Raw genomic sequence first — 24,786 nt, forward strand, 5'->3', positions numbered from 1 at the left:
ATCACCGTACAGCTCTATACAGATTTGTTTAGCACAACATTCTATTATCGCCATGGCGATAAAGTGGTAGGCTTTTTATATGGTTTTCCATTTGGTGATGATCATTATTTTTCTCATTTTATTTGTGCTTCAAACATATATTCTGAAAATGAAACGTAGTTACTTCTTAGAACATAAGATGCAAGTTAATACTTACCTTTGGTTTTTTTTTTTAGAACTGCTTTCTATCCAGCTAGTAACCAACTTTCACATCCTTAGCTAAGTTCAGAAACGAGCTGTAAGATAATTTCATTTGGACTCCTGCACCCTCAGATCTACTTATACCGCTTCCCGCTGGGTAAGGCAGACTAAGAGGGGAGAAGCCAGAGGAAAGGGAAGGACTATGAAATTAAAATAGGACAGAGACTTCTTTTACTTACACCTTTTGGTAGTGTTCCTGTTATTTACAAAAACGGCAAGGATTGCTGCACTAATAAAAGGATGTGATTATGAATTGAACGATCTGTTCCTGTACAAGTGAATGACTCCAAGTGAGGCACTGTGGACACAAACAGCTGCCACAGAGAAACAGCAACCCTAGTTTTATTTGAGTTGTTGCGACATGCATATTCAGAGCATCAGAAGACTCTGTCCATGACTGCAGTCAAGATTTTCTCTGTTCTTGACTAATCTCTGTGTTTGACCTTCCTGCTACATCTACACTGCTATTACTGTTTGGCACCAAGAACCTGGTTGGCTTCCCACTCCACTCACTTTTCTGTCCAGCCCCGGCCAGGCCATCTAGACAGGTCAGGGATCATTGGGCATATTTGGATATCCCACATCCCACATCACCCCATTGGGGCAATCTGGCTGTATCCGTGGTCATGCTTTCAGCTTGCCACATGTACAGACCTAAATCTACATGAGTGCAAGACTTAACTTCTGAGAGCGGTTTGTAAGGAGACAAGAGCTTCAATGGAGTTCAACTGAGATCAACAGAAAGATACGTGAATTTTGCATGCTTAGTTAGTCAGTCAGTCACTTCTAACACATCAGACCGTATCTTTCAAAGAAATATATTATGGCTTAGTAGCTCTTCTTATCGCTATGAGGTGGTTTATGTTGTTCAGGAAAACTTTCCAGTCTACTGTGAAGTCCTTACAAAGGTTAAGGTTCTTAAGAAGGTGCCTGAACTGCTTCTCTGATAATTTAAAGCAGAAGTGGTCAAGTACTTGCCAAAATTCCAGTGCTTTAATTACTCCAGTGTCTTCTTTAGCAAACAGAGAAAATGCCTGAGAACCAAGAATTCAAATTATTTAAGCAAACCTAGACATTCCAAAAGATAAGTCTTTTTTAGCAACCATTTAGCAGTTCACATGGAAATACCTGAGACCCACATGCCTTTTACTTGCAGGTATTTTATACATGAAGAAACAAAACCCATTTCTCAGAACCTTACTTAGTTTGAAGCTTTCCTTTCCTTTAAAAATGAGATGCAATTGTTGAAATAAGCCAAAAATAGCCTGTATTTCTGTACCACATTTAAATATAAATATAGAAATAAACAACAACCTACGGTAAAAGCAAAAAGGCATTATATCAAGTATCTAAACATTCCCAAAAAGATAGTCGTTAAGACAAGAGAGGAAACAAACAAAAATATTTAAGGGCTGCCTTAAATAATTTTAATTAAAATATTTTAAATTAAACTCACCTGAGTATATTTCATTTGCCTTTTGTCCCCCAGTGATTTTCCCTTTGTCCCTGGCGGGACAAGTTTGTTTTCTACTCCCTAAAGGACTCGATAGTCCTTCATCCTCATTAGCTCCAGCTCATCCTGAAGGCTTACTTGCTCTCTTCTCATCCTCCCCTGTACAAAATGCCCAGCCTGTTCTTCGTGGGAGCTTTCCAAAGGTTTCCTGGGGGAAACAGATTAAGTTTACACAGTTGCAGCAGCAGGCATGCAAGAGAGTAGTCCAAATGAGTGGCAGAAATACCAAGGTCTAGAAAAGTAGTGGGTCATACCCACTCTCATTGTGCCTGGCTGATACTAACTTACCATGCCCCCTTGTTTTATTCTGCCCCTTATTTATGATGCTGCACATATAAACCACTAATTCCATAAATGTAAATGAATATTACACCTTTCAAAACTTCAGGTTAAAATCCTATTAGTCTGCTAACACTATAGCATATTGGCTTAATACAGCAACTTTTATGTTTTAGCATTAGAACTGTTCTAAATAATGGGTTTAAAAATGTATATTTTAATGTACATGAACCATGTCTACCGGCAAAACAAATGCTACCATATCCAAAGGACGTTGGAAAGGAATCCTTTGATCACTAAAGAGGATTTTGTAACTTCTTAATATGAAAGTTTCATCTTTGCTTACGTACTGAAAGTCTTATGGGAAAAACAAAGCATTGAGTATATAGTATGCATTGTACCGAACACGGTGAAACTGAATGGGAAATGATTACACTGACAGAGAGGACCCACCTGAACTCTTAAACTATTTGTTATGAAAATTCAAAGGTCTGTATTCAGTTGTAGAAATGTCATGGATGGGATGTGATTTTTTTTTTTTTCCCAACTAGCTGGACTCTAGGAACTGTGCTTTCTGATCTGCCTCTTTCTGACAAAGTGTTTTGTTATAAGCTTATGTCGTTAGAGTCCCCCATCACATAGGTGGCAGCAACTATTACTCAAAAATGGCTCAGAAGAAAACTGAACTTCCTTATTTTCTCATGTAAGGGAAATGAGAAAAAGTTTTGCTTTTCCGTAGCGTGGTGGACAAAGTCTGGCTCTCCATGAAGAAAATCCCTTGGTCCCTGAAGTTATATTAACCACCAAATGTTATCCTAAAAGACTAGCTGGATGATTTCTTCATGCCAAAAGTCATTTTCAAATCATATCCTCAGCAGACAAAACTGTGACCTTCTCCCTTCCCAAGACATGCAGGGATGAGAGGACAGATATTGTCTTCTGCTAAAATTTAATGAACACTAACCTGTGCTATTGAATTTATCTATTTCTTACTTCAATAATGCAGAGCACAGGAAGGATTTTTTCCCCCCTTACTATGAAAAATGTAAAGTGATTATATAAATATTTCAGTATCCTGTTCAATAGTTAGTCTATCTGGCCAAAAATGGCAATGTGGCCCCAATAAGTTTACAAACGTCACAGGAGTCTCCGAGTAGTGTGAAAAGAGATTTCTGTGAAGAAACAGCATCTCCCATGGTACTACTTTTTTTTGAGTGCTTGTACCAGTGACATCACTAGTGACGTCTTTGCTGGAAGCCTGTCTTATTTTTAACTGCAGGACAGAGTCCACAGATTGAGATTTCAGAAATGCAGCCATTGTTGACAGGGAATTTCTCCCCGCATCGTCTTCCCAGTCACTGTTCCCTTTCCCTCCCACGTGCGGGCAGCAGCTCTCCCCTGGCCACGCACAACCCATCAGGCTTTTGTCAGGTTGCAGTTCCCTGACCCGGGTCATTGGGCAGGAAGACCAGTACCGGTTTTGACACAAGGCAGGCGGGAGGACCACGTTGCTGGGGATACGGGGGTAGTGAAACCATCTTTGCAGGTGTAAGCCTGCCTCTAAAGCCATGAGCTTGAACTGGACCTGAAACTGCAGGTACAGATAAGACGGCTCCACAGTTCTTTGTGATAGAAATGTTTCCTTCAAGGTCTTTTAGATTATTCTTTCCCATGCTTGAAAGCAATCTTACTGTGGCATCAAGAATTATTTGGTCTAGAGGCTGCTGCATTTCAGTAGGCTCCAACACAACAGTCTAAGACTGCTTAATATACAGTATTTTTTCATTCAGGGCTTTCAAAATTCTGGCGAGAAGTGGATTTTTTTATTGTTCTCATTTTACAGGCGGGAAAACCAGGAAACTTGCTGCTCAACAGCTAATGCACCTTATCTGTGTCAGAGTCAGAAGTGGCCAAGAGCATGAATGCAGATAGTTGCAGAGCCCCAGCTGACAGGTGCTAACTTCTGCCGCCACTATAATGTGCTCACATCTGATCATATGTCTGTATCCTCAGTTGCTACATGATCCTTTCATCTCACGCTGACAAAACCATAATGCCTGCCTGCAGTAGCGCATTATATCTACGTATAATAAGTCTCAGCTTAGGAAACTCAACAGAGCTATTTGAAAGACATGATATTTACATGCTTGGGACACAATTTACAGACAACTGGAGGAGGAAAAGGGGTTTGGGGAAGAGAGGAAGGGTCCTGATAATTTGCTGTTCGCTTTTTCCTTTCCAATCCTTGTCTTCACAAAACCTCTAGGCTTGATTTGATATGCTTGTTTTGTGGAGTTACCAGAGTACAATCAATTTAAAAGTCTGCAGTTGTCAGAAGATGTTATTTCTACATAGGCCAAGGTTGTTGGTAGCACTCAATTAATAGCAGAAAAGTTTTGAAGCCTTTGGGTTAGTACCCAGCCAGGCAGAAAAAAATAGAGATTAAATAAGGTGCAGTGACCACATGAAACTTACCTTGTACAACAAATGATAAGATGATGCAACTATTTCTTTTATCTTAATTAGGGTCTGTTCTAAGCTGAGCGCTGCAAAGCTTGCAGGTGGTGCAGCCTGCTTTTGTCTCTGTTGGTATTTAGATGCTCTGCCATCATCAGTTGCTCTCAGGAAATCAAAATAAGAGAGCTTGCTGTCATGAATGCTGATTCCTAAGCTAAGGGAAAAACACAGAATGAGATATCAATGATTTTCAATAATTATCTCACTGTTGTCTGTACTGATTAATTATTATGATATATTATTTTTACTGCAGCAGCACTTCAGGGTATGCTTGTGCTGTCAGTGTATAAATCCTGTTAGTTCCAGCCCAAGCTCCTTCTCAGGTCTAAGCCACCAATCCAATCAATTAGATGCAACCACACTCTCAGATGCAGATCCAGGCCAATCTTGAGATGCTCAGGAGGAAGCCTGCTTTAGCCCGGGCCCAAGTGCACAACCTTCCAGTCCATCAGCATTAACTTTGTGCTTTTTAAGTGCGGCACAGTATTTTGATCACAACCTGCGGCTGAGCTTACCATCCCCAGTGTGGCCAGAGCACGTGTAGGCTCCCAACGTTGTCCTTGAATCTCCTTTTCATGTCGCGGTGTAAAGAGTCTAATAGAGTCTGTCGAGGAGTAGATGTTCCTTGTGCTAAGTGCTGGTACTTTCCCTTGACTTTCTGCTTTACAAAAATACCTTTGACTCACAGATGCTGAAGTGCAGCTTAAGCCTCCCGATATGTTGTGATCATTACAATTCTGAGAGAAAGAAGCAGAACCACATATAGCTTGGTAAGCTGTTACCAGACAGAAGCTAGGACATCCAGTACTGCTCCACGATATGTTTCATGGATGTACCGGCACAGGTCTATACTCACTCATGATTTCTCTACCACATGGGAGGAAACCAAACCAGGTTCCATACGGTGCTTCTCCTTATGTCTGTGACAGAAGGGCTTACCTTCCCTCTCAACCTGTACTTCGCTCTGCATGGTTTGGCAGGCCACTAGAGGACTATTTTACAGGTTCTTGGCAGGACTCAGCCTCACTGTGTCTCAGGCACTGGCCCTCCATCCTTTGGTGACTCCACTGAGCTGCACAGGGGGCTGGCATATTTGGCCCAGCAGCTGCTGCCGTTGACTCGTGGCGTGCTGTGTCCGGTGAGGGTTTCTCTTCTGATCACTTGTGGTCAGGCTGTACCTGGGAGCCCAGCCCACGGGCTCTGCAGGCTGCGCTCACAACTTGCTGAATTTCTGTCTATCAGCTGAAACATCTGCTGGATCACAGACACTGGGGAATTTCATGTTCTGTCACATCGGAAATTCTGTGGGTTACAGAGCTGACTACAGATAGCTCCAGGTAACAACAGTGAATATATTTTTGCATCAAATATCAGCGTAGGGAAAGATGAGCTCCTGCATATGATTTGAGGAATTTTTTTTTGCAGAGGACTTTGTTACCACACTAAGTTAATTTTTATTCAAAGATGTTTTACCATAACAAGACTGGAACTAAGGCAAGCTTCACATATGCAGAAAATAAGTGAAAATAGAAGTTATTTAGCATGAAAGACTAAGACGAGATGAATAGCACTAACCATTACATTAAGAGCTACTTTCCTCCCTCGTCCTGTGACTTGTGACCACTTAATGAAAAGACACCTGGTATATTTTAAACAACGACTTCAAACCTGTCTAATGAGCCTGTAGAGTTCATCACCACAAGGGATACAACAGCAGGGGCTTGCTCGGCTCTTGCTTACCCAGTATAAACCCAGCACAGTCAGTTTATGGAATTTCCTATCATTGAAAGACAATCAGAGAATCTCCACAATACAGTATACGTTGGGTGTTTTTGATACGGATCCATTGGCTTCCATGGAATTATTCCAGATTGACCTTACGGTTACCATCTATGGAGAGCTTTTTAATAGACTTTAATAATTTTATAGCCAATTATCAGAACTGTAGATTCTTTACACACATATATTAGGTAGACAATTCCTATGCTGCACGGGAAAGGCTGAGCTTGTTTTAGTCTTGCATTCAGCTTTTTTGTTAGAATTATGGTCAAGGCAAGTCCTAGAGAGCCAAGACTTGACAGAGGAGATGGCCCTACTACACAACCCTGATTTTCTTGTTTAAAACTGAAGTACTGTAACGTACTTTTATCATCTGTTTCCACAGTGAATCACTGGGGACCAATGCCTCAGCTACCAATCACCAGAATATCCAGTTACAAGAATGTCTAATTAATGAGGAGAGCCAGTAAAACAAAGAGGAAGCTTTATAAAACAGGCTGGAAAAGAAATTAACTATAGACCCCATATCTGCTAGTAAGAAAAAAAAATATTCAAGAGCCCTGATTTTGCATCTTGCAGCTGCACAGCACTCCCACATACTACCCGTGTCAAGCTGGCTCCAATATTGGAGACAGTGTGTGGAAAAGGAAATAATCAACACCATTTCAGCAGAGAAATAAATTGCCAAGTGGGCATTAAAATTTTAGTAATAAAACTAAATGCATATGCTAATCTACTCTGTATTATTTAGAAAAGACTATTTTGGATCAAGAAAGGAATAATCTGCACAAAATTACAATGAATGGAGGTGTTTATCATCAAGAGGTCTTTGAGAAAGAAACAAGCAGCAGATTCCTATTAAGGTTTCAATTCATAAAAAGTTGATCACCCAATTAAAGGTGAACTGTGAAAAGACTTTGTTAATTTTATTTCAAAAAAGAGTCTGGTCTGGCAGGCTCTGGAGAACAAAAGCCAGTGCTGCCAGGCATATGACCTTTGGGGGACTGTTTGGTGCAGAGAACCCCAGCTACCTAATGTTGGAGTAGGTCCTTTGTGTTCTTCAACCCCTACAAAAGAGATTTTTGCTCTTACTCATGCTAACAGAGAGAATTAAAAGCATAGTTTTGCATGGCAGCAGCATTGGATCATTTGAAAATTATTGCTGTTTTATAACCTGATTTGTTTCTGTTTCTGTTTTGAACAGGATCTCTTTCACACACTTGCTCTATTAAATTGAAATTAAATAAATGAAACAAACTAGCAAACAAATAGACATACTCAAAGCATACTTTTTATGTAAGAAGTCATTTCACTCTCATTACCTGCAGAATCAATACATTACCTAAAAAGATTTTTCACTTATATGCAGTTTTAAGCATGTGGGTATCTCCATTAGTTTTAACAGAGCTTCTTATATGCTTAACACTAAGTAGAAGCTTATAGGCTTTGCTGGGTATGACCAAGGAGGTGCTTAGGAGATAATCATACATACCTGTTTAAAAGACTACTGAACTGATCATAATCAAGGTAATAGTTGAATTCTTGTAGTATCCTGTGCAGGTCACATACTGTTACATAGCCATCTCTATTTTTACCCACTTTATGAAAGGCCTTATTGAAATCTTGGAAGTAATCCCTAAATTTATCCCTGAAAGAGAGCAGATGTTTATTTTACATCCTTTGTTAAATCAGATAAAAAGGATACAAACAAATATACAAAATAGGGGTGCAGGGACAGAGGAAGATTTTGAGCTTATTTGTGTGTGGTAAGTTCATATAATTTATTCAAAGACTGCCAAATTGTTCACAAATAAACCTCAAACCCAACCCTCCCCCCCCATTTAATTTGCACATGGAATTGTATGGCCCAAGCCTCCCATTGTAAACAAATGCTCCTTGGGTGATTAACTGGTTACTCTCCCCGTTCAGAACTGCAGCTACAAAACATAGTGCTCTCTTTTAAAGCCTGTACAGATCGGAGTTACAAAATATTTAGTACAGCTGTTAAAATGATAGGGGTTTGGCAGCACACTTCCTGCAATTTGAAGCTCCTGAAACTTTGACTAGTAAGAACTATTGCAGCAAAAACACCTAAGCAAAAATCTGGAGTAGCGCAGGGCCTGATCCATGCCCCAGGGAAGAAGTGCAGAGCTTCTGCTTACTCACGTGGACTTCAGATCAGCTCCTTAAAATCTCTCTGAGATATTTATCATTTCTTACACATGATCAAATTCAGGCCTCGAAATCTTGACTCTTCCTCCCACTTTATTTTGCCACTTGTACTTCACTGGCATCAGAGACCTTTTAATCAAACTTTGGAAACCCAAGCAATATCCCTCTCTGCCTCTTGATTCAAAAAAAGCCTCTCCACATTTTGGCTCGAGAGGACAAGGCAGGCACAAACATCTCTCCTTACTGCATGTCTTCAACTAGCAAAGTCACTTAAGATTAATATGAGTTAAAATAGTTGTGAATTACATCTTGGTGCAGATTACCAAGTATACATAAATTATCTATATATGTTCGGCACTTACAAGATGATACCCTTATAGCAAAAACGACAAGTTTGGATCTGGATTAATACCTACAGCTGTACTCCATTTGCTCTGGGATTGCTCTTGCTGACAGCCCTAGAGTACAGAGCCTGGAGGCTGGGTTCGTTAGAGAGTCAGGATTTGTAGTATAAAAGGCTTATTACAGTGATAACACAGTTCAACAGTGTAACTGACATATTCAAGTATGATTCATTGCCTCAGCCTCTCACCAAGTCTGTCTGTGGAGCAGCTCAAACCAGTTCACTCTGCTCCTTGTTAAGCCACCATCAATCAGCCAGCACCCAAGCCTTACATTTTATCCCCTGTAGGAATAGAATCATAGAATCACAGAATATTTTGGGTTGGAAGGGACCTTTAAAGGTCATCTAGTCCAACCCCCCTGCAATAAGCAGGGACACCTTCAACTAGATCAGGTTGCTCAGAGCCCCGTCCAACCTGACCTTGAATGTTTGCAGGGATGGGGCATCTACCACCTCTCTGGGCAACCTGTTCCAGTGTTTCACCACCCTCATTGTAAAAATTGTCTTCCTTACATCTAGCCTGAATCTACCCTCTTTTAGTTTAAAACCGCTTGTCCTATCACAACAGGCCCTACTAAAAGGTTTGTCCCCATCTTTCTTATAAGCCCCCTTTAAGTCCTGAAAGGCCGCAATAAGGTCTCCCCGCAGCCTTCTCTTCTCCTGGCTGAACAACCCCAACTGTCTCAGCCTTTCTCCATAGGAGAGGTGTTCCAACCCCCTGATCATTTTTGTGGCCCTTCTCTGGACCCGCTCCAACAGGTCCATGTCTTTCCTGTGCTGAGGGCTCCAGAGCTGGAGGCAGTACTGCAGGTGGGGGCTCACCAGAGCAGAGCAGAGGGGCAGAATCACCTCCCTTGACCTGCTGGCCACACTTCTTTTGATGCAGCCCAGGATACGGTTGGCCTTCTGGGTTTCGAGCACACATTGCTGGCTCATGTCCAGCTTTTCATCCACCAGTACCCCCAAGTCCTTCTCAGAAGAGCTGCTCTCAATCCCTTCGTTCCCCAGCCTGTATGGATACCAAGGGTTGCCTTAACCCAGGTGCAGAACCTTGCACTTGGCCTTGTTGAACTTCATGAGGTTCACATGGGCCCACTTCTCGAGCTTATCCAGGTCCCTCTGGATGGCATCCTGTCCCTCAGGTGTGTAACCAGTTGTTATAAGGCTAACACGGGACATGCTAAATCTCATATGCTTTTTAGCAATACTTGGTAAGTCTTTTCAGAGTTCTACAGACTCTCATGGATCTCCTCAGAGGCATCTGGTCTCAGCTGCAGTTACTGGTGCCATCTTTCCTCTCACAGCATAGCAGACTCCTTGGTTTTCCATTTGTTTTCAAGAAGCTGTAAGCTCAGTACAGCCTTTACAAGAACAATACATTTTCCTTGTCAGTTCCTTCCATTGCCAGTTGTTTCTCCTAAGAATCTGTCCTTTTGGACTTCGCACTTCGTATGAACAAAGAGCAATTTCCCCACAGCCCTCAGCATCCAGGAAACACCATTGTGTATGCAAACAGCATCACCTACCTTAAAAAATCCGAATTATGATATGACTTCGGTGGGTTGTTAGCAATTTATTATATGCTTCACACCCATTCTACCTTTCACTCTTACATGGACTAAATTGGGAGTACTGGGACTCTGCTTAACCAAGTTTCATCTGGCAAGAAACCATTTTTTGATGATATTCCTCTCAAGTTTAGTGGAAGTATGGATCACTTCTCAGCTTCACAGCTTGCTTGAACTGTCTTTTAACAGTTTTAACTCAGCTCACCATTGTATTCAGGCTATCTGGATATCCTTCATTCCTTACAAATAATTTCAGGTCTGAGCTGCTGAACAGGGCACCATTGCTAGACAAAATTTCTGGGACTCCATACCCAAACAAATAGAGCATTAGTGTATGCCATAACATGTTCTGATGTTAAATTCAATCCAAATGCAATATCAGGTTAATGCCCAAGTCAGATACTTACAACAGGTTCAGATGAATCAACATATGGTCTTATCTTTCACATTTTCCAACGGCCTTCTGAGTGTCCTGTACTCTGTGAGGCACGTCAGATCATAACACATTGACATCATTATGCTGTTGCCTCTGAAGCGTATGCTGCTAAACACAGAAAACTCTGATCTGAATTGGTCGTGTGGGCTTGGTACGCAATGCCCTCGCTACTCAACAGGTGGTAACCTTCGTGACTTTCTGCATTGTGTCATCTTCTGTACAGCCTCACCAAACCTAGCCCACTTTCTTCTGAAATAGGTTAATATTTTTTTAATTGTATTTCCAGGTGTTATGTTACTCTCTGTGTTGTTTTCAAGAGCAGACTCCTTGAATGCTCTAGAAAGTATGTCTTTGACCAGTAATTATTTCTCCAACTTAAACTTTATTGTCCAATTGAATGGTTTTACCTAAAAAAAAAATAAAACAAAAACCCACTAAAAAGTCACACTGGTTTTATATTCTGGAAGCTAGTCTTTCTTTTGCCTACAAAGTGGTTTGTCTCAGCTCTGACCATAACAGATCGATAAACAAATATGTGACATTTCTTACAATCTGAGAGCAGCGCCAGAGCTCTGCGCTCTCAGTCTGTGCCTCAAATCATGGTGCTGTCAAGCACCCTAGAAACACAGGCCACACATTTCCATTGATTATTTTTTCAATAATACTGCCTGTAAGCCATCTTTTGAAGACTTTGCCTGTCTTCTAGTGCCAATATTCGTAAGGCCAGGAGTTGTCTTTATTAATGCCTTTAATTTGGGAATTATTTTCCCAGATTTACAGCCCAGTATGTCCATTTTGTGTAGTAACTCAAAAGCTACTTGCACAGATTGCCTGTCTGCTATGAACCCTCATGTAACATTCACATGCTAACAGGCCTCTGGATACCCTTGTTATCTTTGTGGATGGCACATCTGTAATGACTGTTTTATCTTGTTGGCGGTTAATCTTTTATGTTATTTCTCTGCCCTTACATTTGCATTTCTGTCTAATGCTACTTCTCAGGCCCTCTTGGATACTTTTTTCAGATTCCCTACTGGTTTTCTCTCTGCTTGACACCTTCAGTATCTCTTTAAGCAGCCACAGTTGCTTCAAGTGAATGGCTTTTCCTACACTTTCCTGTAAAAACTCAAGAATGGACTTTAAGCCTAAAGGAAGTCTTTGAAAGCAGAGTCTCCTGTACAGTGGTCTAAAAATGCATAGTATTAAACTCCTGTCATGCAAGGAAGTTTGCTTGGACCCAGCAGAAGAATCTGAATTTGTAATTTTTGTAAAAAGTGATTAATGTTTGTAAAAACATATGCAGTCCTTTTACCTGAAAATATCCTTTATAGGACAGTGTCCTGAAACGTATACTTAGCCCCATTGGATGTAAGAACAATCTCAGTGACTTGTCTTTTGATCTTCCTGTTGCTAATTGGCTCTTCCATTTTAAAACTTCCCACCATTACTCCTACATAATCTAGCTCCTTTACAAGCTTCTCTTTCACAACCAGAGGAATGTTCCTAGCAGCACACATTGCTGTGAAAATACAGCTCTATGTGTCTACTTTATCTCTGACACTAAATATTTCTGGGTACAGATCTCCTGTGTTTATGGTTCCTTCATCAGACTCACTGCTTTAACCAAGCCCAGGGCTAGGCATATTTTAGGCCAAATATTAGCTCTTTCTGCCTGTAAACTTAAACTACTGTGTTTATCTTCACTTTTCAATTTATACAATCCTTTAGTAGGAAATAGATTCTCAGTAGACACCCTCAGTTTCAATAGTCTTTCTTCATATGTAGAGATTCCTGAGCCAGATTTTTTACAGTGTGTTTGGAGGTAACGTTGACTGAGCACCAGTTTTTAATTTAGAGGTGTTTATTCTTAGCCTGCAGCCCCCTTGTGCAGCTTTTGCACAGAATCTCTATGTGGTATTTTGTTGTATGCTTGGTTTGTGCACCATCACGTAGATCTGGGGATATGGATGGTATCGTCTTTTCCAGTTGCAAGGTGTTGCAAAATAGCTGTATTTCTTATAGCTGCTGCAGAATTTCTAAACTCCTGGACATAATGTGAATCTGTGAATTCTCATATATTCCACTTTGGCTACTTCTTTCTGAAGAGTCTCTTCAAAACTCTCCTAGTTTCCTTTCCTGACAGAGAGCATGTCCTGCTCCCTTTCTGACATTTCCATACTGTCCCTTATGACTGTCCTAGCTTGACTAAACAGATTTTTCTATCCTTTTTTTTTTTTTTAGATCCTACCTTCCTGGGGTAGGATCTAAATATCTTTTCTATATCTTTGGATCTTTAATGCCAATCACTATCTGATCCCTTAAAATGGAATCTCTGAAAATGTCATAGCTACTTGACTGATCCGTTATTTTAAGATCAGCTAAAAATTCTTCAAAGGATTCCTCCTTCTGCATTCTCATATGAAACCTGTGACTTTCAAAAGTTCAAGTTTCCTTGGGAGTGCAATATTCCTTCAACTTACTTTCTGTAGCTGCATGGATTGCCCTCTCACCCTGGCTTGGTTTCATGCCATTAAAAACTTTGATAGCTCTTACTCCTGTAATATTCCAGAAAATAGTTGTGAGCTTCCTTATGATTAATCTAGCCGCTGTAGATAGGTTTCAAAGCATGATGTGAATCTTTTCAAGGAAACTGCAATATTGCCAGTGTGTTTTAGAGTCTCTAAAAGCCCCTAAAGAGCTATCACCTTTTCTCTCACTTTCAGATCTCTTTTTTCAAGTTAATTCCTTCTTCTTTTTCACATTCTGCTCCTGTTACCATGTGGTATTTGGTTTACACTCAAAGCAAGACTTGTATTGGAAAGAGCATGGAAGTATGCTGCAGAGGGTGCACATCAGTCAGAGTGCACTTGCACTGCACTCAAGCTGGCTTTACTGTCTTGAATCTCCATGTATCTAATTACTGACTAACCAGCTCAGACTCCTTCAACCTCCTCTTAGATACGAGACCCTAGAGATCCATCATCTGCTAATTACATCTCTGAGTTTTAACTTTTATTATGTTCAGAAGCCTGCAGACTTTCCAGCAGAGACACAAATCTAAAATCTCCTGACAGAGAGTTTGCTTTTTTGGAGTTACTGTAACGTGCCACAGCTTAAAACCCACAGCTTTACAGCGATTGCAAAGGGGCAATGGTGGAGGAGGATGGGTGCTGAGGCCCAGCAAGAGAGAGAGTCACACCTAGGAAGCAGGACACAGCAGCCTAAAAGCCAAAAACAGCTGATGACCCTAGGGGCAGTTTGTGATTTCAGTGAGAGGTTGATCTCCGCCAGCCCCAGAAGTCTATTTAGCACTGCTCTTTCCATCTTGCAAGGGTGTGCTTTGAAGGTGTGATATGGTCCACATGGTACCCTCACTGCGGAACATTTCTGGAACTCTTTTCAACTGTATGCTACTTTCAGTGCCACTCTTCATCACCACTATCATCTTCCACTAAAATCTTCCCAGTGAAAGTAAAGGCTGAAGTAAAATCAAAACAGTTTTTGAGATTTGTATTTTTGGAAAATTGAGGCATTCAGCATTTTTGGACTGATAAAAGATTTCTAAGCAGTAATTATTCCACTCACAGCAGTAAATATGTGCGTGGAGAAAATGAGGATTAAAACCATAGCTCAAGCTACATTGCCAAAAAATAGTATTTTCTTGCAAATGTTTTGTATTTTTCTTGAAGAGCTGGAGAGCCACTGTTCAATGTCTGTTTCTAATTTGGGCGATTTGTTCCTGTGAGTTACAACAAAAGCAAAAGGAAAAAAAAAGTGCCCAGCAGTATGTTTTGAATTGTAAGATGTCCAGAGCTTTTGTTTGCCTCACAGTGTGTAATCACAGGGCACTGAAACTGCTCCAGAGCTGTTAGGGTGAGCTCCACAGCCCTTGCAGAAAGCCAGAAGAAAGGGCACAGGCTGGATGCAGCCACTGTGCACATAGACGTGAGAGGGCTTAAGCAAGATCACGGAAGGGGGAGCGGGTGCTGCTCCCAGTACTGCTGAAGTGGGTCCTATACCCAGCAAATTCACACCTCGGCCAAATCCCTCCTCCCAGTCCGAATTTGACAGGTGAAAGGAATCAGTTTTCCAACTCACTGAGAATGAAGTGGGGGCTGAGACCCACGTGGATCACCAGGGTTAGGTTTTGCAGCCGCTGCATCCGTTTTCCTGACCCAGAGCAGATCTCCTTACACCGACCTTTACGGCAGAAGGGCACGGTGCCCACCTGTGCTTCCCATATCTCAGGTGTCCTATGTGGTCCTGGAGCGGAAGGCTGACACTGGGCTGGGTCGCTGCCTTCACAGCCGCCACGCGGGTGGATTTCATCCGTCAGACAATGACTCCGGCTCAAGAGTCTTTTATGGCTTTCCGGGGCCTTATGTGCCATCTGAGTTCAGAGGCCCGGATTCGACTCCTCTTGCACTTTCAGCTTTCTGAGAGAGAAAACCAGACAGGAACTGCTACCACAGGACTGCTCCCGCCGGCCAGGAGGAGGGTGAGGAAGTGTGAGAGATGAGAAGAGAACATTCAGAGGAACTGAAAGGCAGCAATAATCAATAACAAGACATACTTCTGCAGACCACGAGCGATTAAGCCGTGAACTCATTCCCAAAGGAAGCTGCAGATGCCAGAAATTTCAAAAGATTAAGAACAGAACTGGATGTCTTACATATATAAATCAAGAAAAGCCAGAATCTAACAAACAACTAGAACATAATTTTTGAAAGAGATATAAAAGTCCCATCTGCAGGCTTAAGCCAAACTCTGCCTTTGCCCAGGATGAGACAGCCCCAGTGCAGGGGGCAGGATAATCCATGTCCACCTATTAGAAGGCTGCTCCACCTCAACCAAAAACATCTGGCTCTGGTTGCTAGCAGGTAACTGAATCCAGTTATACGTGACCCAGTCTGCCCATTTCTGTTTTCTTCCAAATTACAGTTAAGCAGTCGCTATGCACTCGTATGTACGTATTTGTGTGTCTAGTTGCCATATACATAGTTCTATACATAGTTGTTGTTATGGTGGGTTCTCAAAAGTAAATAATTCTAAAAGATGTGGACCTGCCAGCATGTCACATCATGACTATTTTATTTTTACCCAGCATGTCTTCCCCATTGATTTAATTACTCTCCAGCTGCTTCAGGATGAGTATTTGCATCTTTGAGCCACGCTGCATAATTTCTGCTTGCAGCGCAGCATCTTCCCTCCTTGCAGAGCTGCTTCTCATTGGAGGCAGGGCCGCCTTGCACTTGGCATTGCACTAACAGGAAAGAAATAGAAGGTTCCTGACCAAAAGAGCTCTTCATCCAAGTGTAAGACTAGAGACAACTGTTTGGTACAACAAATGGAGTGGAAGAGCCTGGTATGAGACAGTTAGGGCCTAAGTTTCACATCAGGCAGTTACAAATACAGTAATAAGCAATGCCTACAACACAGCAACTGCCTAACCATCTCTGTTGCATATTATGCAATTTTTTACAAGTAGAATGCTCGTTGATACCTGTGGGTGTCATAAGTGCAGTTTATGCCAGAGAGCTGCAATGCAGGTGGGAGAGTTGTGATGCTGGAAAGAAAGGAGAGTTTTGCCCTTGATTCCTTCAGCCTATTTGGGATACTGAAAAACAGAACTTAAAAAAGCACGGTAAAAAGTCAAAAGCCTTACCTTACAGGCTTCTCTCTGTGTTTTGTGGGGGTTTTTTTGTCTAATGATTTCCCAAGCTGCCTCTTTATCTGCAAGACAAGGCTGCTCTTCTTTGTTTATGAGTGTATCACCTTTACCAACAATGTCATGGGGAATTATCGTTCTTATCAATAATAATTTATTAGTTCCTACAACTTCCAGACACTTTCTGAGCACAAAAGAAAGCAAATCTGTGCTCTTGGGGGTATATTTTTACATGGTTTTTTTCTCCTGAGGGTTTATACTACTAAATAAAAAAAAAACCCAAAATGAAAAACAACCGTCAGGAGAAGAGTGAAAGCACAAGCAGAAAACACGATAAGCATCCAGGTGGTGTCTATCCACAACCTGGAAATACAAAGTTTTACAGCACTGTACTGGGGCAGAGGATTCTCCTGCTGCCTCAATCTGCTGGCAGGTGCAAGAATCCTATAGCAGCAGCAGGCTAATCACTGCTGACTCACTAGGGCAAGCATGGATCATTAGGCTCCACTCTGACTAGGGTATCATTTTGTCATTTGTTTGTCAAATGCTCTTCTCAGGAGCAATGACCTATTAACTCTGTCAGCGTTGATTTTGTGTGAGGCAGAGACTCCTCTTTCTTGGAGACAAGATGCTTATTTCTGTCATATGGAGCCAGCGTCCATCCTTGTCAAGGCTGTTTTTTGCTGCATCTACAAAGCCATTTACTAACAATTTAACTAGCTGCTAGAGGGATGTGAAACCAACTGTGATTGCTACTTGGCCCTCATCCAAGGGACAGGGTAGGATATGGGACCAGTGTCCTACACGCCCAGCCATTCCAGCTGCAAGAAAAGCCCCTGTTGAGTGTAATCAGGTAGGTCTAAGTCTACGTTGCCCAAAGCAGTCTGAGAAGAAGAGACCTGCAGGGTGACAAAAACTGCACTTGCTCTTCTCCCTCAATCTGAGCTGACAGCAGCATTAGGACTGGAACCACAAGCTGAGACGATACCAATAAACAGGCCAGGGAGTGCTCTGGGCACAGAGGCCAGCTGGCACATCTCTGCTAGTGAACCTTCTTAGCCACCGAAAGGGAGCAGCTGCCTGCAAACTGCCTATTAGGAACGGTCCTTGAAGCATTCTTGCTCCCAAACCGTGCTGGGAGCGATCAGGGAAAACGTTAGCTGACGCAGGCCAAAGCACGACGAGGACTGTTTTGGCAGTCTAGCAGCATAGATGACTGAGTCTGGGAATGTCTCTGGACGTTCTTATTTGTCAGTATAGATGCTTCCATAAAGTCTGTGAAATAAGTAATATAAGCCATGAAGAATATCTATAAAAAAAGTCTCACAGTGCACACTGAGCTAGGCGTATCTCCAACAAATCAAGGGAATAACACAATGGATAAGCTTGGTCCAGTACCTTCTGAGACTCCTTTTCAGAGTCTTTTTTTTGTAAAATTACATTTGTGTTGTACACAGTGTCATCTTAACAAACTAAACACAAACATAGGAAGTTATATGGTAAGCTCATAAATAACTTACTTGATCTGCTTTTTAATTTCTCTCACATGCAGAGCTTTAGTTTGCTGTTTCTGCTGTTCTTCCAGCTTTGAATGCTTCTTTTGTTGATTATTATAATGTGCTTGTAACTGTGCATATCTGTCTTCCATGATGTGTCTGCTGAGCCCTGTGTCAGCGGGTGCAAACTCTATCCCCAGTTTCTGTAAAAACTCTTGGTGAGTAAGATATCCTTTTGCATCTGTATCATACCTTGAAAAAGAAATGCTCATTTTAAATATTCATGTGTTCTTCATAGAAAGGCATTACAGATGTCCTTAAGTGACTTAACAGCTTAAATCTCACTGACTTCCCTTCGTTATAGAGGTGCCACACCACACTGAGAATGAGTGACTTCATGAGAAACTCAAAAGATGGGGCTTATGCATTGTAATCACAGAGTCGATTCTGAAAATACTACCCTGAGGACCAAACTGTCAGGAGTATTCTCCAGCTCTCAGTACTGCTGCCTTTCAGTGTCTGGCTTGAGACGCAGAGAACTGGGCTCCTAAAAATTCAGTCCCAAGTGTCGCAAACTGGTCACACAAGTCTCAGATGCTCAGAATTGTAATCATCCTTCAGAAACACAGGTTTAGCTTCATAAACACTTTTCATATTTTCTTAGGTATAAACCATTCCATAGGGTTTTTCCCCTGCAGTTTCTCCCCCCTGCTAGTGCTCTGATGCATGGTAATGCCTAATTTAGCCTCAGCTTCACTCTAATTCCTTTATTCAAGTTACAGACATATCAGGCACGTAAGAGATTTTAGCTATTCTATAAAAGGGGTGGCTGATGGGAGTGAAGTTGTGCAGCAGATAACTGCATGAAAAGGATACTCTTCAATGTGCCGTGGCATCCATGAGGAATAAGAATGGAAAGTAAAATCTAATGGAGTAGAAAATAATTCAGAGATGAATCAGTGCTAAGAAAAAACTATATAGTTAATGCAGTTTGAAACCAAAATGCAATACACTCAGGTTCTGTACGTTCGAGAGAGTGATTTTTTTTTTAAATAGACCTGTAACGAAGGTAGCTTTTTATGTAATGTCACATACAGCTGACACCTATGCCATTTCAAACACAGTTTATAGCACAGCTCCTCTTTGTTGAAGGCAGACAAGTATTTTCACCCACTTCACAACAAATTACTTGTCTATAAAAACATTTCATGATATTACTTGCCTTCTTTACACAGCATGAAATTACCTTACTTTCTTTTGTTATGTATTTGGTATGTAGCATTTTTCTTTTGACTGAATCACTTTTATTTAGGTTGAAAATACTGTAAGTAAATTTAGTGCTCCGGAAAGGAGAGGCTGGTAGCACTGCCTTCAGACAGGCATGCAATGTAGCCCCTCCACGGAGCTCCTCGATGGAAGCTTTGTCTGCAGTTCCCAGCTGACCCGAGACACTTGGAACTGACTTTCACCCATCACAAACTAAGGTAGGTGTTTGTGTGTATAAACAAAACTGATGAAAACCAAGTTAATTCAACCAGTGACCTCCGGTGCCATCCAAGAAGAAAATGCGTGTTACATTAAAGGGATCGGTAATACTGAAGGGAAGAGAAAGCCCTATTGGAAACTGATGGATGTAATTGTATTCTTGAGCTTCGTATGATAATACATAGCCTCCTGTAACACCGTGTCATCATCTGAGGTCACAATCATAACAAAATAAAAGATTTCTTGTGCAGTGTAATCTATTGTCATTCGCTGCACTTCCAAAGGCTCTGTAATCCTATAAAAGATACATTATTGCAAGAGCTAATCATTTAGAGTTGTCATACCTTGCCCAAAGCTGCTTAAGTTCTTCCAGGGTGATTGGAATGCCAAACCTGAACAAGACTTTCTTCAAGTTCCTTGGCTGTATAATGCCATTTCCTTCACTGTCAAATTCCTGAAAATTCTGGAATGTAAAAGAAATCATCACTAACAAGAACCAACTAGTTTGACAAAATGTTTGATCTCTCTATAAGCTTAATGAATAATGGGGATTGAGAAAGAAATGGAAAATCATGCACGTCTGAATTTCATCTTTTAATGATTTTTCATTTGATTTTTACTCTTTCCTACTTTCCTACTTTTGAGATGTGCAACTCTCAAAAGCTAGAATCGGGATTGACATCCCAGGTGTTTAGGTGATGTCCTCTGTGTGGAAAGTTTCTTACTGATGGCGAACACAGTGGACGTGAGCATGAGCAGCATGCATGCAGCTGTGGGTACGCTCACTGCTGAAGCATGCCAGTGGAAGATGAAGGCACTGGAAAATGGCAGACCTGCAGATTTTCTCCCCAACTTGTTCTATACCTAATATGAAATAGATTTTGCTTTGGGTTCTGGTTGGTTGGTTGGGTTTGTTGTGTTTTTTACCATTCATCTTGCAGACTGAGACTACCGGTACTGTTGGCTGATTTACACAAACATTTAATGAAAAAATTATGTTCATTTTTCCTTGTGCTACTCTGTTGTCCAAATCTTGCAACTATTCAACAAGTAAAAAAAAGATGAAAAGGTGGAAATAATTTTTATAGGACAGTTTTGTGAGAGTCTCTTTGGATGGTGTAAGCATCGCAGCCAGTGCTTCACTGTGCTGGGCAAGGCTGCGTGTCAGCATACGAGTAGGTGTGTGTTTGGGTACAACACGTAGTCAAACAGGCTTCAGATGAAGCCCATTACTACTCTTACAACAGGAGCATTAGATAAAACCAACAGTAGTAAAATATGAAGAAAGTTTTAGAAATAACTGTAATAGCATCTACTACATAATCAACGTTACAAAAATTGAATATTATTCAAACTGTTGATTTTTTTTTTAATCACATGTAAGTTTTTATCATTAATGAGCTATTTTGCAAGGGTCTCTTTGAATATTTATAGAATCTGAAGATCAACATTGCATAATTTTCTGAAATCTATTAGTGCTGCTTATTTATTTAAAGAAAACATTCTTCTTACCCTTGCTAGGTCATGCCATCTGGTTCTTGCTTTGATAACAAGGTAGTAATGAGCGTGATCACAAGCTAGCTCTGCATCCGTTATCATCTGTTTTTTTCTCAGAAAAGAAAAAAAAATAAAATAACAACTAACTATGTTTTACGTTAGTGGGATCTTTAATCTCCACAAGTTTCCTTCTCTTTTGTTGTTCTTCACAGTACTGGTGGTTTTGTTTCCTAGTTTCTAAGATACCCATTAAAGACTGTTACTTCACATCTGTGTAAACTTAATTCTTTAAATACTGCCTTATTTCCCTAGCTGCAGGTTAGCGAAGATGTTTTAAATTTTGTAATTCCCTATTTATTTTCAAATCAATGTTGTTCAATTCTCCCTCAAACTCAAGAGCCAGCATGGATCATTTATACGCATAGAAGGAAATGTTAATTATCTCAGAAACAATTATATCCTGGAGTGACTCCAGGAAGATTATCCTTGATTTACATCAATACCGTAGATCAAAACTATCTTTGTGAGTCACCAAGGCATGGCTAGTAAGTCTGGGGAATAAGACCCACATTTGCAAATTCAGCCACCATTACAAGTGCCTAACTTTTGGCGGCCTGTTTTTTCTGGTTGAATCAAAGCACGCAGAGGAATATGGGTGCCTCAGATTAGGATCCAGCATAGCCGTTGCACTACACAGAAAGCTGACTAAATCCGTGTGCTATGCAAGGACACACCGAGGGGACCTTACAACTCTCCATTCTTTGAAATAGCGCACCTTCCTTCACCTGAGAAGAGCAGCCCTTCTTTTAGTGCTCAATTCTCTTTAGCTTTTCTAGCACTTCCAGTTAGAAAACTGAGGAAAGGCTGGTCATTTCTCTTAACACACAGCTGCCCACCTCATGCTATGTCCTAGCACTTGTTTCTCCTCCAGCTATTGCTTTGTAAGGAAATGCTGCAGACGTACGGCTTCAGAGCCTGGTTCAGCTGCGCTCCAGGAATACGGTCCCTGGACCAAGATTCTCAAACGAGAGGCAGAGGAGTATTGGGTCTGCAGACCAGGCGAGATGTGGTAACTACATCTGTCCTATCCACTGAGTTCCCTGTACCACCCATGGCACGCACAGACCTGAACTTAAGTCCTGGAGAACTGCAACACTGCGAACTCAGCCGCTTCTCAGCTCCTGGGGCTCTGGGCCTTGACAGCCTTTGCTGAGGGCTCCGTTTGGATTTAGAAACACGAATGCCACATTATTCTGTTTTAGGTGCCTGGGAACCTTCTGAGTTTCCCCCACTCCCACTGCTTGAGAGAAGATTCCATAAGCCTAAACAATCGACCAACAAAAATAGTCTAAAAACTTAGCTGGGAATATGCAAGTGCTCTTAAGGCTTTCAACCACTATATTTACTTTGCTGGATGTCTGAAACAGTAATAGTATTTGAAACGAAGAAACTCTGGTTCAAATGTTTCGATTTCTAGCTAAGTCCAAACTGAAACAGAAATGCGAGCGCAAGAGTAATTGGTCTCAGACTCCAACTGTTAGCAAGACTCCATCATCATCAGTTTCCTTTCTTGTTTTAGACTGATGTCCTTGATTCACTCAGTTGTCCAATTCAGGAAGAAAGAAAACCAAACCAAGCAGATAAATATTACGAACATCAGAGCCAACAGTAATGCTGTAAGAGACAAATAAAAACTGGGAAATAAGCCTATGTGTATATATCACATCTTCACTGCCACAGCGGAGATGAGTTGCTGATCAGGAGCTTTTTCAGTCCTGCTGTATCTTGTCATTATTTTTATGAATTTATCTCTGTTTGCATAGTTAAACAGAGTTTCACACTGAGTTTTTAGAATGAATTTTTTAGTGCCTAAATGCTATTTATCATTAAAGTTAAGCTCAAACTTTGAAATTCCAGACGTTTCAGGCAGCATCGCTTCTCGCAGGAAGGGGACGGCAGCACTACTCTCCCTATCCTCCCACGGTGCCTCAGTGCTTCTGTGCACCTCACCTGATCTTGACTGCTCTCGGTGGCCTGGCAGCATAAAGGTCTGGAGCGTGAGGCTTCGGGCTACTGTAACGTACACTGACAATAATATTAGTTTCAGAACTGGCAGACACTGTGCCAGACAGGTAATGCCCTGGCTGCTCCTCAATCCAACGTGACATCTGATTCCCAAACCATGTCCCCAGTTCTGCATGCTTGGAAGGTGCAGCAAAGGTGTCCAGTTTGGAGGCTAGCTCAGCTCTAAGGCTCCGACTCAGACACCAGTGCATATGTTTGACCTTACAGATTTAAGCAGTCCCCAGGGGTAGTTCTGGCATTTTAACCTAGCGGCGGACTCAATATCTGATTTAATGGAGTCATAAATCACTGAGAACTTGGTAAAGCTACCCAACTTCAGCTTGATAAAGAAATATTTTAATACTATCTTTTTTCAATTATACCCAATACAAATTTTCACACAGCGTATTCATGTCTGTAAACACATCAGATTACTGTGTGATCTGGTACTACACAACTTTTTCTTTCTTACTTGTGAGATGGCACGAGCCGAGGACGTACTGTACCTCCTTAGTTTCTTGGGTGTGGAACAGTTGACAGAATTCTTGCTAATTTAATGTGGAGGTCAGGTTCATTCCCAACAAACCAAGTAGGTGCAGGAATTCCTCATCTCTAAGACGAAGCAGAAAGCTGTCCAAGAATTGCTAGAAGTCAAGCATGTTGATGATACCGTCATGGTTACTGTCTGTTTCATGGAAGGCAGAATAGGTGTCCTAACAAGGAATATTTAACTAAATATATTTAACACGTCAACTACATATTTTTAAACATAAATAACAAATGTTTGCTCTAGACTTGTTTTGACAACAGGCAAATATTTTAACGCAGTTTGAGAATACAAAGCATTTATAGTACTGCCTTACTAAACACTTGGGATAGTCTGGAGTAAACTGCAGTCTTATTGCTTTCATCTCAAGCATGTACAGAACTGAGCCAAAGCAGGGAGCATCAAAAAGCTACCCCCATACCAATTTACAAATTAATCTCCACTGTCCATCAGTACTATACTGGGAGGTACCTCATTTCTACCCTTGCACACTCTTAGAAAACCTGTAATGAAGAGAGTTTTTACAGCAATTGATCTACCAGCTGAACAGCTTCTCCCTTTAAAATAGACGCAAAATGTTCAAACACCTTTAAAATGGTGCAATTCTTCAGAAATCTGAAGTAATGCTGATCAATATGATCAGCTTTGCTAGGGGTGTCCAAGATGGTTTGAACTGAGGATCCCTTTCCTGAATGCTGATCTTTCCACTTCTCCCACAGAAAAGGGATGGGATGGGGTGAACTGAGCAAAAGGGTAACAACTGCGGCTCCTCTCCTTTGTAAAATGTGCTCTCTCTTACTCTGTGCATATCCACGGTGGGAATTCAAGGAGTACACTCTAATGGTAATCACAGAAAATAATAAGCAAACGCAGAAAAGCTGGAAAAAACCTCTTGATTAAGATCACTGTGTAGCAAACTTTAGGCACTGAGAACATCTTCGTGAAAGATCATTCTCATGAATAGATGGACTGTTCCATGAATGAGTAGTACAGAGTTATTCTTTTCTAATTGCAGAATCTTTAATATCTATGCTCACAAAAGGATGGGAAAAAATAACTCAGATCTTATTTTCCTGGCAGAGGCTGCAGAGAAGACAATTAGGAAAAAAAAAAAGGTTTTGC

At 41.2% G+C, this 24,786-nt stretch overlaps 1 protein-coding gene across 1 annotated transcript in view; it reads right to left on the reverse strand.

Moving 5' to 3' along the window:
* EFCAB6 (EF-hand calcium binding domain 6) overlaps positions 1–24,786 on the reverse strand; it is a 108,773-nt gene that overhangs the window by 20,297 nt on the left and 63,690 nt on the right. Inside the window, 7 exon segments of the mRNA XM_075491299.1 lie at positions 1,089–1,274; positions 4,508–4,721; positions 7,821–7,976; positions 18,096–18,323; positions 19,901–20,019; positions 21,069–21,155; positions 23,624–23,830. Coding sequence (XP_075347414.1) covers positions 1,089–1,274; positions 4,508–4,721; positions 7,821–7,976; positions 18,096–18,323; positions 19,901–20,019; positions 21,069–21,155; positions 23,624–23,830 — 1,197 coding nt within the window.

The sequence above is a fragment of the Mycteria americana genome, chromosome 1 (genome assembly GCF_035582795.1).
Source record: "Mycteria americana isolate JAX WOST 10 ecotype Jacksonville Zoo and Gardens chromosome 1, USCA_MyAme_1.0, whole genome shotgun sequence".
In the NCBI taxonomy this organism is placed as follows: domain Eukaryota; kingdom Metazoa; phylum Chordata; class Aves; order Ciconiiformes; family Ciconiidae; genus Mycteria; species Mycteria americana.